This window comes from Falco biarmicus, chromosome 12, assembly GCF_023638135.1.
Source record: "Falco biarmicus isolate bFalBia1 chromosome 12, bFalBia1.pri, whole genome shotgun sequence".
NCBI classification, from domain to species: domain Eukaryota; kingdom Metazoa; phylum Chordata; class Aves; order Falconiformes; family Falconidae; genus Falco; species Falco biarmicus.
The window spans coordinates 32,284,118-32,295,746 of record NC_079299.1 but is presented as its reverse complement, the minus strand read 5'-3'; the positions used below and the strand labels follow the sequence as shown (position 1 = coordinate 32,295,746).

Below are 11,629 nucleotides of genomic sequence, written 5' to 3'. Positions count from 1 at the left end.
TGGGACTTACCAGAAAATGCACGCAGAAATCTCTCTAGTCTAAAAAGTTCTGAGGTGATGTCCAACTGTTGAATGTTCTCCAGCAACTTTCTGAGATCATATAGATCTTGTTTAAAGTTATTTAGCAAAAGCAGCTTTCAGGTTTTATGCATAAAGGATAGAAAATACAATACCGCAGGCCACCAGCTGAAAAAGTCAGCCCTTACCACCATAAAGCAAGACCTAGGACTTGAAAAGACTGTGAATTATAAAAGCTTTTTTCACATCAACAACCACAAGTCACTTGTTAGTGGGATCAGCCCCAAGTAATGAATCCGCTGTTTTTATAATAAACTTCTTTATGCTTTCTTTGAGGCCACTCCTTGTTTCGTGAGATACCCCGGTCAAACTCTTAGTAGTACACCTAACACTGCAAACACAGATTTTTCAGTAATTAAGCAAAACCAGTCCTCGGGCTGAGTATCGTGACAGCAGTCAACACCAGCAACTTCAAAAGCAGCTGAGAAGCACGCTGAAAACAGGTTGGAAAATGTATTCCACCACGACGGGTTCATCCTAACCCCCGAAATCAAAGATTACTTTAATTCCCGGAGTACAAAATTTTACACGTATTCCAAAATGCGTTGTCATTAACTGTCTGGCTCCAGATACTTGTATTACCCACGGTGAAGTGGCTGTCACACCTTCCCAGTTTTTCCTAAACACTTCTGCAGCGATGAGGTCCGCAGCGTGTTAACGGACAGCAAGGGAAGTGCAGCACTTCACAAGTCCTGGATTTGCCACCGTTCAGATGTGCGAGGTGCTCTCTTGTTCTCGTGTTACAGACTGCACAAACCTACTTTTCCCAGACCATTCAGCACTGACGTACTTCCATTGCTTACTCTCTTGCCCATCTCCTCTCCTCACCTACATTTTCCATCTCCTTCATGCAGCCCTGTTGCTTCCCCTCTCAATTAGACCGCTGCTTTTTTAACCTCACAGTCACGCTTCACTGGCTCTGGCACCCAGAGGAGTTCTGATACAACGAGGGGGCTAAAGGGAAAAAGAAAAGTTATATTCCAGAAGAGTCTAAAAAGATTATTTTCTCATATGATAATCAATTACTTCATGATTCACTTTAAAGAAATTGTACCTACATTGGTACCTATTTTCAAAATCCCACCTCTATTCACCACATCCTTAAACCTGTCCTTAACCAGTTACTCAGTACAACGGACAACCTAAATCAGGTTTTGTTCCTACTACAGATTAAAAGGCACTGCACTCTCCTACCTGACGCTACAAACACATTAACACACGGGTTGTATTACGAACACAGCCGGCACCGGGAGGTAACAGAAGAGTAATACCACAAAGTGCTTTGAAGGGTCTTCCGTTGTTTTGTCTTAGCGCTACATCACGAGGGCAGTAAAACCTCCTTCTGTCCTACAGCTGCATCCTTCTTGCTTTACTCTCACACGAGTACGCAATGCAAATTACTTTTATGAGTACGGTGCGCGGGATTTAATCTTCCACCATGTGACAAAGTTCACGTGACCCAAACCGCAAGCACAGTGGGAGTCCTGCGCACGTGCGGCAAACCCCAAAACTGCTTAATGTTAAACCCAGCCTTAATGCATATCTTCACCTCCCTGAACGTACACACAGGACCCCGTCTCGCAACCACTCCTGGGGTCCTGCCCTACACTCCTTACCATCTGAAACTGCTGAATTGCCAATTGCAGCCAATTCCTGCTAACAACAGAGCGTCTGAGCCCCAATGACAGGATCCCACGTATTTTTTCCCTTCAAATCAGTACACTTCGTACTGAAGAGAAACGCAAAGACAGAAAAAGCAAACAAGACAGACCTTTTAGTTACCTTTTCCAATTACTTTAGAAAGAACTATGTTCATCGAGAAAAATATCCACACAGAGAAAAAAACATATGGAAATAATTTCAATTTTACATTTCTATTAGAAACTCGTTCACACCCATTTTATTGCAAGAAAGCTGTCTTGAATTATTCAAAATTAATCAAAATTCAAAGTGTTAAACAAAGAACAGTGTTCATAATGTAGTAAGTCTTCCAGGAAAACATTGAAAATAGTTTAGTTAAATAACCTAAACCCAACAACTTACACACAGTGATGATGTGAATGTTTGTCGTCGTTTTTTTTTCTAAAATAAGAAATCATCTTTCTGTTGCTGTAATTTTGCTAAAGATGTGGCATTTTCCTATAATGAGGCACCAAAAAGTCTGTAGCATGATTATTTCAGAGATATTAAGGCTCTGCTGAAGCCCATCGAAGCTGAAAGGTGACTGAGTGCTTATTTTGAAAAGATCTGGCCACTTAAAGCAGCAATTGTCGTGAATTTAAATGCCTCCAAATCATTCCGTTTCATATGGAATTCCCACAGCACATGACACAACACAAATGGCCAGATTTAAAAAAAAAAAATAATTAACTTCTGTTATTTGCTTGCTGCGTAGACCAACACAGTCTGTAAGTAGACCGATTATTAATCTTACATCAAACTGCCATTAGACCTCTTAAAGAAAACCGCAAAAACTTGTACTCACCCTGTTATATGGTCATTCTGTTTTTAAGAACGTTAACAGCTGTCAGTTCTACCTGCCAGGAATATCACAGCCGAATCCCCCCAGTCCCCACTTTTATACAAAGTCACAGACAAAAAGAGCAACCGGCAACACGTCTCTTTGCCTAACAGTTTACGTATTAGGAAACTCCAAGCAGACTGCATTACTAACAGCGTGTCAGTTCCGTAATATTGCCATATTCATCTTTATCCTCGAGTAAAACCTGTAATTAGGTATTGCACAGTTACTTCTATCAGAGATAAAATACTTCTCCAAATATATTATTTTGGGATACATAATGCCACCGATCCTTAAACGTACAGCAGAAATTTATATATATATACACAGATGTGTGAGCACACACATACTTCAGAGATTTCAGCGCCACAAGATTTCTCAGAAGTCCTTCCCCAGCAGCAACAGAACAGCTGTTTGTGAAATGCCTCATCCTGCTTTAGGACGCCAAGACCAAAATCCTAGACTTCAACTAAAGATCATGGAAATTTTACTATTTACCTCAATGGAACAAGGATTTCACCTTGCGAACAGAAAGGACTTTTATTACTACTGACACTCACTGCAACGAAACGCCACTGATCCTTCTAACCTCCTGCAACAGAAAGATTTTAAACTTAAATATCGTAATACCAAGCATCCTCCCAATTCCTCCTTCTTGAAAATATGGCAACTATAGAGTTTAACAGGTAACGCTTCTGGTGCGCCCAGATTGTTGTCCGAGGGATCCTACTACGTGACATAATGAATTGCAGTTATAGCGCTTGCTTTGTTTTTTTTCCCCTGCTTGTCCAGCAGTAAGATTCAGTAACAAAACCACCCTCACGTTAACAGTTCCAAACAGAAACCTGAAATACTGCCCTTTTTAACTTGCCACGGAAAATTGGTAAAACCTCACAGAAGTATCCGAGTATTTGCTTCAAACGCAAAGAGCTGGACATTAACATCAGTGACGTTTTTCTTAATTGGCAGCAGTACCGTTATCACCGAGTTCAGGATAATAACGAACAGCAAGTAAGGGGACTCGCTGCATCAGCTAGGCCAGAACCCTCTCCCCTACGGTTACACGGAGGGCACGGGTATCTGCTTGGTGGCAGCACTGTCACAGTCCCGCCCCAAGTTGTTGCTGGTGTGATAATGCATGGCAACGTAGGACTTGGCAAAGCCCAAAGTCGAGTTCACCGGCTGTAAGCTATTTGGTGTGCTCGCTTCCTGGGAAGGGCTGCTGTTATAGATACTGTAGTAGGGCTCGATCCGCGTGTTCATGGGGGTCGAGCTGCTCTGTGCGTAGTGCTGATGCCCGACAGAAGCCTTGGGGCTCAGCACACTCTCCTTAGAGTGACTGGGGCCACAGCCCTGGTCCACAAACTTCTTCTGAGGTTTTGGAGACAACATGTATGCAGAATTAGTCTCGTGGTGGGACGACTTGTTCCTGTTGACCTCCAGGCTGCCTGTCCCCATGGCCCGAAGCCTCGTCTTCTGCTTGCAGCAGAAAAAGACCAGGGCCACGTACTGCAGGCACCAGAGGACTCGTCTCCGAAGTCCTGCGCTGTTGCGGGAATATATAAAAGGGTTTAATCCGGATTTGAAAAAAATGAGGGTAAATCCGCACAGCTCAAACTGGTAGAGAACAAAGCCGCCGCTGCTGGAGAGCATGTCCTGCACCAAGGAGATGCCCAGGGGCAGGCAGCACACCAAGACAGAAAGCACGATGATGACACACGTCACCACTGCCCTGGAGTCTTTGGCCGTGGACAGGTTGACGGCCGACACCAGCTGGAGCCGGCTGGTGGTGGCCGCCAGCGGCTGGCCGAGACGCTTGGCATAGCCGTGCGCCTGGGCGCGCCGTGCCTTACCGTAGCTCTGGTTCCTGTACAGGGCAGGTGCCCTGGTGGCTGGTGGCCCTGCAAAGGACTGTGGGCGGGGGGCTTCGGTGGCCACTGCGGGCGGGCACTTCCTTGCCTGGGCATTGCGCCGCAGGGTGCGGGCTATCATGACATAGGAGACAGAAACAACAGCCACACAGCAGATGAAGTCGGTGACGTAGAGATAGAGGATGACCTTCCCCTCGCCGCTGGTGAAGCTGGACATGGGCAGGCAGAGGCGGGAGCCGCGGGTCCTGAGGGTGGCCAGGGTGGCCAGGGTGAAGCTGGTGGCCCACAGCAGCAGGGTGAGGAGGAGGGTGCAGGGGAAGGAGGCAGCGTGGTGCGGCTGCTTCCCCAGCACCATGCGCAGCCGGTGCAGGGCAATGACCGCCACCGTCTTGAGCGACATGATGATGAAGCCGGAGCTGGTGAGATGGAAGGTGAAGCAGAAGGTGCCTGGGACGCCTCGGGCCGGGTCGAAGAAGAGGACGAAGGCGAACATGGGGGCGGCCACCCCGCAGATGAAGAGGTCGCAGAAAGAGAGGTTGAGGATCATGAAGTCGAAGTTGGTCCTGAATTTGCGGAGGGCCGGGTCGAAGAAGGACAGCAGGACGATGAGGTTGCCGTAGGAGCCGAGGCAGAAGACGAGGGCCAGCAGGGAGGCGCAGGCCGCCAGGGTGGCGGCGTGGGTGCCCTCCCGCAGCTCGGCGGGGCCGCCCGCGCTGCCGTTCCCGCCCAGCGGCAGCAGCGCCGAGCCGGGGGGCCCCGCCTCGCCCCCCGCCGGCAGCCGCCCGCTCCCGTTCATCCCCCCGCCCCGGCGCGCCGAGGCCGAGCGGGGGCTCCCGCCGCCCCGCAGTACGCACGGGCCGCGCCGCCGCCGCTCCCTCAGGGCTGCCCCCGCCGTGGCGCCGCCCGCCCGCCCGCCGCCAGCCCCCGCCCCGCCGCCGCCGGGGGCAGGGCCGAGCCGCGGGCACCGGGCCCCGCGGCCCCGCACCCCTGCGCCCGCAGGGCAGCGCCCGGCCCGGCGCCCGGCGAGCGGAGGGGCCAGGCCGCCGCCCGGGGCCGTTGGGCCTTCCTTCCCCCGGCGGCCCCGCTCGCCCCCGCAGAACCGCCCGGGCCGGCGCCACCGCCGGCCCCGCCGAGCTGCCCGCCGCTGCCAGGCCCGCCGCGGAGCCGCGTCCCCAGCGCCACGCCTGCGGGCCTCGGCCGCCCCCCCCCCCCCCGCCGGGCAGCCTGTGCCGGCGCTGACCGCCCCTGCGGCGGGGCATTTGCCCCAGCGCCCCCCCAGACCTGCCCCGGCGCAGCGCCGGGCCGTGCCCTCCGGCCCTGCCGCCTGTGCCTCGGGAGGAGAGCGCGGCCCCCCCACACCTACGGGCCCCTCTGGGTGGCTGCAGCGCGGGGAGGGGCCCCCGAGCCCCCCGCCGGCCAGGGCCGGGCTCACCCCGAGCCTTCCCCGGCGGGCAAGGAACCGCAGCGGGGCGTCCTGCTGCGCGCCGTGCCGCACCGTGCCCTCAGCAGGACACCGAGCCGACAGCTGGGCACTCCAAGGTGACAGCCCCTCCGTGCTGACACCAACAAAACACCTGCCCCAAACCAAACCCTGCTCAGCACCAGGATTTAATGCAGTTTGGCTTCTGCACTGCACCCTTACAGGGGGTAGAAACGCCCTTTCCCTTCACTCGTCTGTGCCCACAGGCGTGGGAGCCAAGGCCCAGGGTCTTCCATATCCCCATGGGGCCGGGGGCTGTGGAATCTGTATTATTTATCTGTTTACTGCCAACTACTACCAACACAAATCCAGTAGCTGCAATTTAAAGCGATGGGAGAGTGCTGGATACCTGAGCACTTAAAGGGATCGTTTTGAAATACTTAGATGGGCCTGATGATGAGGCAGCAACACTGAGTGCATGTTCCCCGAGCCAGTCCGGCTGTCACGGACAGACAGCCGAGGGACATCAGTATCACACACTGGAAATACAGTTGGAAGAGGTGAAAGCCCAGCCAGGCAAGGCAGAAGAGTGCTATGAAAATACAGCAGACCCAGTATTTCTGGGCACTCATACTGTACATTTCTACATAAATTCATTATATATGCATATATCTGTGTATTGTCCTAATAACCTTCCCCTACACCCAGAAACCATGCAGAAGCACAGCAGTCCTTTGTAGAACCATCAAGACAGCAACAAGAGTGCGAGGTTGACATCTGAAAGCTTGTCAGCGGTACCTGCTCGTTTATTTTTCAACACATTTCTTTCTAAAACTAAGAGCAATTTTTTTTTTTTATAAACTTATGACTCACAACAGCAGCCTGGCCTATGAGCCATGCATGGTAAACACACTCCCAGCTGGCAATCAGTCCAGATTCGTTATCCAGGTCTGTGGCAGTGAAATGCCAGCAGCCGGGAGAGCCGGCTGCAACAGTGCCTTGCAATATGGGCACATCCATCAGGTTGAGTTTTGCCTTTGTTTTATTCTTAAACTAGCTGCACATGGGCTGGTTTACTCCTAGGGGTAAACTAGGAGGAGGGAAAAAGTCCAAAAACCAAAACATGATGTCCACGATTTCCTGTGGCTTCAAGCTATGTTCTCTCTCAGCTTGGCTACCGCTTTTATTTTCACTCTTACTAAATCTGTGCTTTCCAGTCATGGTTAATTTGAATTCTGTGGCTGAATCCTAGCCCTACTGAGCATGAGGGGTTTTTTCATTGACAAGCTGGGATCTCCCTCCTTGAATTTTCTTATTTATAAACATCAGAGCACGTCAAGTTGTGTGATTGATTAAACAAGGCTGACAAAACACCAGCCTAATGCAAGAGTGAATTACTTCAAAGTGATTAACACTGAAGAAACAGTGATGACTGTCCTTCATGTGAAACTTAGGTGCACACAATATCCACCTCCTTTCAGAGCAGGTAATGCACTTCAGTTGTAAGCAAGACACCGCATAAAACCTGACCTCTGTTTCACGCCATGTCTAATCCCCGAGTCGACATCAGGCTATGACTGTTTCTGTGGTGTCACTGGCCAACAACATAGTAGTAGTAACACACTTCGCAAAACAAGAGCCCTTTAAAAAAGGTGGGAAGGTCTGTGTGATTCCAGGTGTTATTTGGCCAAACGCTCAGCTTTGGATGACCAGAGTTAAGACTTCTTAACTTCCTACAGTTACTAGATGAGCAGGTGGAAGCACACATGCAGAAATAAGGCTTCATATGCCTAACGGGATTGTTCTTAGCAAGTTCATAGGGTTGAGAGGAGCTACCAAGACTGAGACTGATCTCTCACATGCTTTTGAAACCCCTACCTGAGATGCTGAAAAACGGATTTCTGAGTCAAAACTGTTAAGATTTGGGCCTTACAGAAAGTTAGCCGTTTTAGAGCTAGTTATGTGCAAAGTAACAAAAAGAAAAGTCTGTATTTTTCTATTAGTAATAGGTTTAGATTGTCACTCATTTCATTAACGCAGTGTTTAGCAGGCCCATGAGGAACAAGGGTGGTTTTTTGGTTTTACAGTGTTTTACCCCTCTATAGTTACTAACTGTAGTTCGAAATGAAGGAAAAGGTGTTCCTTGTTATAGCCCAAGAGCCTCAAACATTTCAGCAGAAAAGCCCAAGCTGGGTAGCGCTTTGGTGGTGCATGCTGAGAAATGCTGCGGGTGGCCGCAGGCATTCAGCATCATGCCACTGAACGCTGCAGGAGGTGGCGAGTGCAAGAGGTCATTGAACACAGGGCCTCTACTCAGGGAGAAGGGAACAAGCCGAGGCGAAAAGGATCTCCATGGGAGCAGGAAAGGCTGCACGGTCCCTTTGGCACAGCAAAGCCTCTCGCTGGCCTGCCTCTTTTAAAAAGAGCTGCCAAAGCTTGAGGTGGGGAAGGAAAGCAGTAGAAGAAAGCCTGTTTTGCAAGGCAGGAATCCCAGAGCAACTTTTGTAGCACCTTGCCCAGGAGGCTAAGATACTAACTTCTTCTGTGCAGTGCTCTTAAGCCTCTCTTTAAACTAATTCATTCAAAAACCCAGCACTCTCCAGTACTATCAAGCTTCTCAAATATTGGTCAGACATGGAGAAGGCGTGTTCCCATAACATTTTTTACAACAGTGTCAAGTTTTGCAGAGGTGTACCACAAGAAAGTGGAAATTGCTTTTAACTGCGGAAACCTGCCCCCATCTCAGCCTAACAACAGTACCTGATGATTTTAACAAGAGAGTTGTAGGGAAAAGAAAGTGGGATAATAAAAAGGGAAATTAACAAAGAAAATCAGAAATAAAAGCCAGGAGAGAATAAATAAAAGCTTTTAACTGATACTCTTTAACAGAATCTTTTCTGGGTGACTTGGCCCAAGCATCAACCTACACTTACCACTAATCTGACTTCACTTATTGCTGAAACAGATTTATTTGGTTTACTGCTGTTTTTCCTCAGTATGCCAATCAGAAATGATTGCACCTCGTGTTTCCCAGTACCCCTCACTATTCCCCAAGGCAGGCAGGTGTCCAGCTCCATCTCTAGCAACAAAATCTGCTCAGGTAATTACTACACAATACCTGCAGCAGCGACAGTGCTGAGAGCCCAGGCAGGGAAAGTAGGCCGAACTTCCACAAGCCTTTTGTGGAAAAAGCCATATAATCTAGAATTAGAAAAGCCATAGCGAGCAAAGCTCCCTCTCCTTTTTGCCCTTTGAAAAATTCAGCCTTGTTAGGATGCAGCTAACTCCTCTAAGCACTGTGCTCTAATCCATCAGAAATCAAAGATAATTTTGCTGATAATCTTTGTAGGCAACAGTCTCAGCTTTTCTCTGTGCTGAGAGAACTCTTGGTTCAAGAGTGCTTTGCTAAGAGTCACTCTCCTTCCCAGGGAGAATACTACTAACCTTTTTTCCCCACTCACCACATGGACTTTCCCTTCTAAATATCTCTTAATAGCTCTGAGAAGCACCTATTGACCAAGAGAGAAAAAACCCTCCATGCAAACCAACGACTGGCCGTTTGCACTGCCTTAAGTAGTTCAGCAGTATTCTACCTCTTCCACACACAGTTTAATTTTCTTCTGTCATCAAAGAACCAATGCTTTGCAGTAGACTGAAACTACTGCTGCCTTAGTGCCCTGAGGACCTTGCTGGATTAACCACCACAAACCACCCACCTCCCTGGAGCACGGCTACCTCTAGCCTGCAGACAACCCAGAAGCCTAGACCAGCTTCAAGTGAAATTCCCTCCCCTGCCCCCTTCTTGGAAATCTCAGTCTCCAGAGCCTGTGCTGCAACGTGACTATGTACAGCGAGTATTTTATGATGCTTAAATCCACAGAAGTTGCCTTCCAGTTACTGCACGCCACCAGTGAGAATGTAAAACAAATTAGCTGGTAATTCCAGCACGGTTAAAGTTAAAATCCTGCAAGGACAATGGCCAGCAAAACTTTCTACTGATAAATTGGTTTATATTCCTTTTTACATCTTACCAGATTATTGTGTTTTCCACAGCATAGGGGAAAAGGAAGCTGGAGTCTCTGCTGCAGGAATCCAGGAAGTCTGAAGCTGTGGAAGAAAGTGCGAGACTGAACGCAGTGTGGGATGCTGGGGATGCCTAACTGTGAAAAACTGACAGGAGACATCATCCACGTGTACCAAGCACAGGACTCCCAGCAGCCTGGTAAAGAAGTAAAAAGGATGAGAGGGCAGATACCTGGACACAAAAATACAGTTCTAATATGCCATATCAGAAATAATGACCTTCATACTTTTTTCATTTTTTAAACAATCCATATACCAATTAGCTCAACACGTGAACAACACAATCCACCAACATCGAGTTTGTGGTGCCACCCAAAAGCACAAGTTAGAAGTCTTATTTGCTCACTTGATAACTTTCTTATACGCTTTTATCAAAATAAACACCATGTCTATGCTGTGATTTCAGCAGGTTTTCACATGCACAAATATATATGGAAATCTGGGAGATCACTTCGCTTAATACTCCAGCAAGATAGTCACTGAACAGTAAGTCATTGCAAAGCAAACAAAACAAACCCCCACCATAACCAAACCAAAAAACCCAAACCACCCAAGAAATGAATTCTACCTTACATCACTGTCATTCTTTGGCGCGTCAAACAGTGGTGGTCACCAAAATTATCTGTGCAGACTGACACGTGGTCACTAAGGCTATCAAGGCTACCAGACCATCTCCAAGGTATTTTTCCAAGGGGAAAAATTCTCTCTTCTCACACTAGAAATTTCCTCCCTCTCCAGACTGAGGTACTGCAGTTTTTCATCTCTAAGGCTTTAGGGAAAAGAGAGCATAAGACATCAAAGTGACAGACAGCTTAGAACTCATTACATATGTATTTTGCTTGGGGGAAGTTACGGAATAAAAGTAGCAATGGAATCACAGTATTTGATGAAGAACTAAGAATTGTTCCCACATTCTCAGAATGGGAGACTAACAATCTTTGGCCCAAAAAAAGTCAATTAGTACAAGTTCACTCACACTACCATAGGTAGGTACCCTTATTTTCCAGGCAATCTGTTCGGATCAAGTAATTCACCGCTGATTTATAAAGAGCTATTGTGAATTAATACCACCTACTTGTCACCATAGCTCTAGCTACAGAATGATTCTCTACAGAGCACTGGATCCTCAACATTGCAACCAGTTCCAGCTATCCTTCGGCTATAGACATGTAAGAAAAGACACTCCCAGATACAGTCAAAAGCAGCAGAGCTGGACCGTACAGTTAGCTGCCCTTAGTGTACGCAGAACAGAACATAGAGTATCTGCTCCATCAGTTTGTCAGCCAACACATAAAGATGATCCTCTGCAGCAAATACTTTCCATTACTTTTAAAGTTTTTTTTTTTACTTCTATTGGCAAAAGCCCCTCCACCTCAAAACAGTTTCTCCAATTTTAAGTGTACTTCTCAGAAGTTTGTAAGTTTTTTGGCAAGCCTCACCAGGTACAAGATATTTTTGCATAAATATAAAAGCTAGTTTCCCAACCATTAGAAGTAAATCTTTAATTAATCCTTCATGTTGCCCTAACCTGCTGCCAAATCCCACAATAAACACATGCCTCATACAAAAAGCTAAAAAGCACAGTAAACAACCTCAAGTTAACACCTCAAAAGTAAGAAATTTCCACTTTAGAAATAATAAAAAAAAATGCAGATG

The 11,629-nt window shown here is 47.9% G+C and overlaps 1 protein-coding gene across 1 annotated transcript; it reads right to left on the bottom strand.

Moving 5' to 3' along the window:
• Positions 1-1,963: 1,963 nt before the first annotated feature.
• GPR75 (G protein-coupled receptor 75) lies at positions 1,964-5,344 on the bottom strand. Its single transcript, XM_056357644.1, has one exon. The coding sequence runs from the start codon at positions 5,264-5,266 to the stop codon at positions 3,659-3,661; it is 1,608 nt and encodes a 535-aa protein (XP_056213619.1). The 5' UTR covers positions 5,267-5,344; the 3' UTR covers positions 1,964-3,658.
• Positions 5,345-11,629: the final 6,285 nt, after the last annotated feature.

Excerpts from the sequence above, each read along its gene's own strand:
- GPR75 (XM_056357644.1), bottom strand. The coding sequence starts at position 5,266 with ATGAACGGGAGCGGGCGGCTGCCGGCGGGGGGCGAGGCGGGGCCCCCC.